The following is a 7,105-nucleotide window of genomic DNA, read 5'->3' on the forward strand; positions in this document are numbered from 1 at the left end:
CTATCAGGTTCCTTGCACCCATGCATGGGCATATTTTAACCATTAACAAACACTCCTGATTATTAATTTCCCCCTCAATCATCATCCTAAAGTCCTCATAATGTTCTTTTACAATGATAACAATTTGCAAACTGTTTTGAATATTATGAACGTTTTAACAACAAAATTACATATTAATCTGGGGGTCCTTCACATGGACTGGTTTAGTCAACATAATTTTCTTAAGTGATTTAACAGAAAACAAACACAAGTCACTTATAATAAGCTGACATGGCAACACTGATTTTGACAGGGCTAGCCCTGCAGACGCGCACCAAACACACCAAACACTCTGTTCTTCTACGGACTCGAGGATTCCTGACTTCCAATCCTTGCCTTATTTATGCCCACAAATGACTCGACAGCCTTGATAAATACAAGAATGCACATGTATACTCTGCATTAAAGCCTGACCACTGAATGATAATAAAATAAATAGAATATTGACCTGGATTTTTTGAGTCTCGACATGAAGAACAGCAGGGAAGCAGTCAAGGCAGCGCAGCAGCTGGCAAAGGTTTCATCTCGGAATAAGCAGCACCCAGGTGACGTGATCACTTTGTTTTCTTAACAAACAATTTGCGATTTCAGTGTAAATTACCGCACCACGGTAATGCCAAAGACAAGAACAAAAGCTGCTCTTTGGTCTCGGCTACAGATGGTCTACCTGTGCGAGTTCTTCTAGCCAGATCAAACTTTCTGTCTCCCCAAGATTGCATCAAAGCAGAGCATTTCATGCATATTAGCCTACACAGTGGAGTCGGTATTTGAGAAGCCATTTGAGCAGCAATTTTAGCAACAGCAATGAACAGCAGCGCAGCAGCAGCAATGGTGTGTGTGCAGCAAAAGCAAGCAGAATGAGAAGTGCAATTAACCTTCCAGCTTAAATAGAGCGGTCTGAGAATGAGATGAGTGTGAATGGATGAGTGGATGTGTACGTGGAGCTGATGTGGTCCAATAGAAGGCCATCCTCACTGCACTGAGTTCCCTGACAGAACTTGCTTTGCGCATGTCTGTGACAGGCGCGACGCTCATAAACTCACTTATTGTGTCACAAGAAAGAAAAATCAAAGATTCTGATTAAACAGAATGTGTTGTGGTCTAGTGTGTGATTAATTCTTACCACTCAGGGTCAACAGCAGGGCAGTGAGTGAAGCTGTAGAAAAGGCCATTGTCTGGTCTAAGATCAGTTCAGGTGCTGCAGAAAGATACCTATGATGTCTCTGTTCACAATACTCTGTACTTCAGTGGAACTCTAAAGCCTTCTATAAGAAGAAGACACTGAAACCATTCCACCCATCCTCTATAAGACACAATCTACAACCAGTCATCCATTCTCTTCAAACAAGATTTGCATGCAGTCATTTGCATGCAGTTCAACAGATGAATACTGAATCCCAAAATGGTTTGTGAACAGCAGGTGTTCAAATCTCAATAAGTCTTAGAACTGATGGGGCGTTTTGAGACACAATTATTATACTTAGCTTAACGTTGTTCATCTTTCTGTCCCTGTTCTAAATATTATTGGGCTGCTAAATCAGTGATCATCCTTCCCATGCTAATGGTTAAGTGTGTGCAGTGCAAAAAAACTCATCTCATACAATAAGCATGTGGTTACAGTGCATTTCAGTTCCTCTTTCATGTATTTTTGTGAGTCCAGATGTTGTCTTGGTTTCTGTCCTGAAGCTCTATATACCTCTGAAACTAAATGCACCTCTAAACCTCTCATCAGGATCACTGTACCAGACATCACAGCACTTTAACTCTTTCACTGCCAGAGTATATACACATAAATAAGGCCCAGATTGCCAGCGATCTTTTGATTTTCTTACCTTTTCAAGTAGTCACAGAATATTTATCTCCAGTATGATCGACACAACTCAAACAGGTTCTGCTCTTCCATTGCTTTTCGTTCATTTGAAACCTGTTTGCAGGGTTTTTGTATGGGCTCCTCACTGAACTGTAACACTGTGGTCTGTGCCACAGTTGTTACAAGCACAGTAGTACAGAATCTTCAGCCTAGACTCCATTGATGAGCAGATATTTAATTTTATCACTTGAGGCACCAGAGTAAGAGAACCTACTGGGGAGTCCACTTGCTCTTGTGCTCTCTGTGAAAAGTATTCTCTCCCAGGTTCACAGAGACAGACTTGGGCTGGGTCAGAAGTGATGATGATGATTATGATGATGATGATGATGATGATGATGATGATGATGATGATGAGGAGGAGGATGTCGTCATTGTGTATACTTCTATTATACATTGTCTGTGTTTATTGTCTCCGCCAGGCCGAAAGGCATGGCGAAAGGCATGGCGATAGAGTATGTTTTACCCCCTCTCCGTCCGTCCGTCCGTCCGTCCGTGTGTCCGTGTGTGTGTGTGTGTGTGTGTGTGTGTGTGTGTGTGTGTGTGTGTGTGTCCGTCCTTCTGTCTGCGACCAGCTAATCTCCGCCACCGTTGGCCCGGTCGCTGTGAAACTGTGCACACACACTCCCTGGATACCACAGCAGAACCTCTGCCCCACATTTTTCAGATCAGCCCGTCATAGCGCCACCATGAGGCCGACTTTTGCAAAACATTTTTTTTGCTATTACTCCTACAGATTTTGTCCAAAAAACATGCAAATCGGTACACAGTATCTCCATAGCCATGTGATCAACACGGATCTGTCCGATTTCCCATATTCCATCCTCATTGGCTAAGGTTGGCTTCCAAAGTTTGCAGGATTGGTCCGTTTTGAACAAAATGCCTCAAATCATGAACGCAGCGTGCGATTTCCGTGAAAATTTGCTCGCACATTCCCACTAGGCCGCGGAAGAAATGCCCCCCTTTTCACATTGCCCTGTTATAGTGCCACCAGCAGGTCTACTTTAGCAAAACACATTTTTGCAACAAAATGCCTCATTCCCACTAGGCCGAGGAAGAAATGGCACCCTTTTCACATTTGCCTATTATAGCGCCACCAGGAGGCCACAATAACGTACCTGACCTGGCGGAGACCTGTGCTCCGAGGAGCACTTTTTCTAGTTTGTTTATATTTTCTAATAGCATTTTTGTTCAATGACTATGTTTGACAAATCCATATCTGCCACTGATACTGTTATCATCAGCACTGAGGCTGTATAGTTGAATAGTTCAACAAGATTCTACTTGATTCAAAGTAAATTCAAAGTGATTGTAGATTCGTAGTTGATTTCTAGTTTATCATATATTGGGGTGTATGTTATAACTTCAACTGTCTTCCCCCCACCCCCATTTAAATTTAAATTACTTTTTTTTAAATACAATTACAGGTGTGTATTACATTGTGGAACTATTTGATGAGTAATGTTAGTTAAGTCAAAACATTTTCTAACTTCTATATTCTTCTAACTTCTTTAGTTTGTAAAAACTATGCTTTCACAGTAGTTTCAGTGTTGTTGTGATGCATTCTCGCAATATCGTATAATAAACAGTTCGTAAATGTATCTAACTGAATGCCTGTTTAATATGAATTTAGCTTGAAATCAGGTGTTGCACTGTCTGTCTGTTTCTCTCTCTCTCTCTCTCTCTCTCTCTCTCTCTCTCTGTGTGTGTGTGTGTGTGTGTGTGTGTGTGTGTGTGTGTGTGTGTGTGTGTGTGTGTGTGTGTGTGTGTGTGTGTGTGTGTGTGTGTGTGTGTGTGTGTGTGTGTGTGTGTGTGTGTGTGTGTGTGTGTGAGTGCCTGCCTGCCTGCCTGCCTGCCTGTGTGCGTGCATGCGTGCGTGCGGGTTAAGGTCTTAGTTCAATTTATTCAGCACAAAACAAGAAGTTATTAGTCGTTTCCGTGAGTGCAATACCCCCCGCCACCCACCCCCCACCCATCGTGTGCTATGAATGCTTGGATTAAAAAAAAATACTACTTTCCTAGCATGCAGAGCAGAGCCATGAGATTTCATCTGGGTGTGTTTATCCTAATCCACACATAATGCTTTTGAGGAGATCTGCCAGAGACTCATAGGGATGTGCCGTTATACAGTGCATGGGTACGTTATTCCCTGGGCAAGCTGTAACAATAAATACATATGTTTTCTTTTTCATTTTCATTTTCTTTTTAATCGTGCATAATTCGATCATAATCAGACTGAACTGACAATAAGCGTGTCGAGGCTTCAAGTCGACTTAAGTTGTCTATATTTGCTAAGATGTGGTGATGACAGGGATGATGCTGTGGTCCTTGTTGACAGATGGGTGAATGAGAGTGTGTGTCCATGTATATGCGTCTACATATTTGTTGTGTACTGTGTTTGATCTCATCCCTCGCTCTATTTCCATTCCCCCTGTTCCCTCTCACGACCCTCCAGTCTCTATTTCTCTTCTCTCTTTCACCGGATAGCTGCTAGCTGATGCTGTTAGCCGCTGGCATCGTCTTTACTCAACCTCACCTTCTGATGGCTTCTGGATCACAGTGAGTAGCCACCAGATTTTTTACTTAACCACTTAAGTATCATAGGGCTCTATACTAGTGTGTTTTCTGTTTTCTCTTATTGTGGAGAAAGCTTTCGCTGAAAACACCAGCAAATACGGATGCTGGGGTTTAGGTGGTTAAATAAAACTAGCAACACCACATTGTAGAAATACACAGTAAAAAGTCAAAAGGCCTATACGTTCAGAACTTTAGCGTAAACGTAGAAAAGTATTTGCCTTAAAATATAGTTAAAGCACCAAATGTAAAAAAGTATTCATCATTTTAGACAGCCAAAGTATGAAATAAGTCTTAATTGTTTAATACATGTTTTGTAATAATTTGTCGCTGAGATCTGGTTGAGTAAAAGTATAAAGTATAAAAATCTAACTATCTAACTAACTATCTAACTATCTATTTATCTCAGGATCAATATTTCATGAAAGGTTCAAAATGCCTGCTGACATGATTGATTAAGTCTTCATTATTGGACATACATAGAATGAACAGTAGTTTGTAGAATGTGAACAGACACAGGGAACAGACTCTTCTATTCACTTAGCTAATCGTTTAAATCCGACAACCACCTGAAACAATTTAGTAATATTGGAATCGAAATGAAAGGAAGATTAATTGTGATGCAGACTGTTACAGTCTATAGGGGAGAGTTGGTACATGTATAAGCATAATCATGGTTCATGGTTTCCAGAAATGCAACCGTGTGTGTGTGTGTGTGTGTGTGTGTGTGTGTGTGCGTGCGTGTGCGTGCGTGTGCGTGCGTGCGTGCGTGTAATTAACCGGAAATATATCGAAAGTGATATTTAGAACCAATAACGGACTTAATCTAGCTCATGTAGGTTAGTCGAATAATCAAAGAAGAAGGTTTTTAATTTTACATGATCCTTTTCATTTCTTGTATATCAACGAAACGACATGGAAATTTTCATACGATTTTTTTATAATTGACTAATTCGATTAGTCTGATCACTTAACCCTGTTATTATACTTCGTTGTACAGTACAGGTGTTCACTACAAGCTCACAATACATCGCATCGCGTTTTGCGCTTGTAGATCAGCTAATTTCACATTAAAACATTGTTTTGTTTATTAATTGTTTTTGAGGCAAACGTTTGAAATAATACTGATTTGAAGTAATATCGCCCAGTCCTGGTGTGTTGGTTGGTTGGTTGGTGAATAAAACAACAGAGCACCAGGTGCTATAGCTTACTGACCTCTCTGTGTGTTGGCACAGCGACTGTAATAAAGTATAAAGGTTCACAGGTGCTATGTCAGTGTGTGGACGTGAGGGAATCATGGGCTGCTACTCTCCACCTCAACCTTTATAGGCTATATGTTTCTTTTGAAGGCACGATTTGTGTATATATATAGAGAGAATCTGCTTTGAAACATGATTGGACCAGCTGGAAAAGTCACTTCTGTCATCGAGATGCCCTTGAGCAAGGTCCTTGTAACTGCCTATACCAAGTTGTTCAATGGTCAGCAGTATACTAAGGTGGAAGATCTATTCAGCAGGTGTGAATGTGTATAATTGTACTGAAAAGGGGCCTGCATGAAGAATCAGAATCAGTTTTCAGAGAAGGCCAGTTATTAGCATTGAACTTGAAATGTTGAACCAGAGTTGGAGTTCTAAACTTGAGCCAAGGGGCACACATTAAAATAATTTCTTGGATACGAGAATACCCTGATGAAGTCCGTAATTGATATATAAAATAGACATTACTATATTTGTCTGCATCTCACGATTCAACCTTTTCAGGCTGTGACCCCCCAAAATAATCATATTTGAACCGGGGACCCCCACGCTGCATGATAAGCACTTGGAATTTTAGGAGTTGAGGCGTTACATTTAGTTTGACTCTGTTCCACAGATAAATATTGCGAAAATAGCAGATCTACAAGCTTGAGCTTGCACATTGGCTATTTAAAAAAAAAAGTTCTTATATTATTTGACAATTTGGCCAATGTTTGACTATTTACGCACAATCTTAAAATTAACCATTAACACAAATGTTTATATCAGATTGCGGGTCAAGAAATACATAAGGCTTATCCTTTCCTGAGATAAGATTACTGAAGCTAACAAAGCAACACGCAGAAGATGATCCCAAGTCTTTACTTCATGTATGTATACACACAACACTGGGTAAAGAAGACTCTGTTCATAATCAGGACCGGAGATTAGCGTCTGTCCCCTGGCATTCAGCCTATAATCTCACTCTGTATGGCGACCACATGGAAATCCTTTGTCATGTGGGTCAGGCGCTTAACATGACAGGATCAGGGTAGCCGCATATTATGCAAATGGGATGACATGTGTTGAGAAGGCCTATGTTAGTGAACTGCCTTATACTGAACATAGGAATGAGAGAATTGAAAATGTCTAGATCGGTGGAAACCGGGTTCAAATCCAGGGTAGAAGAGAAAAGTTACGGTACATAGCGCAGCTTTTTTGAAAACATCGACTGTATGAATACAGATGTGCCTTGAGATTTATGACTTTATGACTTATTGGTGACAAATAAGGTTACAAAAAGTGTGTTAACCACTGCCTTACATTGTACATAGAAGAATCCAACTAGAGCTTTTATTTATTGGGTACGATGAGAAAGGTAGGAAAGGAA

General features: G+C 40.6%; 1 protein-coding gene across 1 annotated transcript in view; it reads left to right on the forward strand.

Annotated features, from left to right (window-relative positions):
- Nucleotides 1-508: 508 nt before the first annotated feature.
- Nucleotides 509-7,105, forward strand: part of ankrd6a (ankyrin repeat domain 6a) — a gene marked incomplete at both ends in the record, with an annotated part of 31,738 nt that continues 25,141 nt past the window's right edge. Inside the window, 4 exons of the mRNA XM_080414330.1 lie at nt 509-584; nt 1,170-1,185; nt 2,174-2,198; nt 4,394-4,465. Coding sequence (XP_080270456.1) covers nt 509-584; nt 1,170-1,185; nt 2,174-2,198; nt 4,394-4,465 — 189 coding nt within the window. The remainder of the gene's footprint in view (nt 585-1,169; nt 1,186-2,173; nt 2,199-4,393; nt 4,466-7,105) is intronic.

This window comes from Gymnoscopelus braueri, assembly GCF_963280865.1.
Source record: "Gymnoscopelus braueri genome assembly, chromosome: 19".
NCBI classification, from domain to species: Eukaryota; Metazoa; Chordata; class Actinopteri; order Myctophiformes; family Myctophidae; genus Gymnoscopelus; species Gymnoscopelus braueri.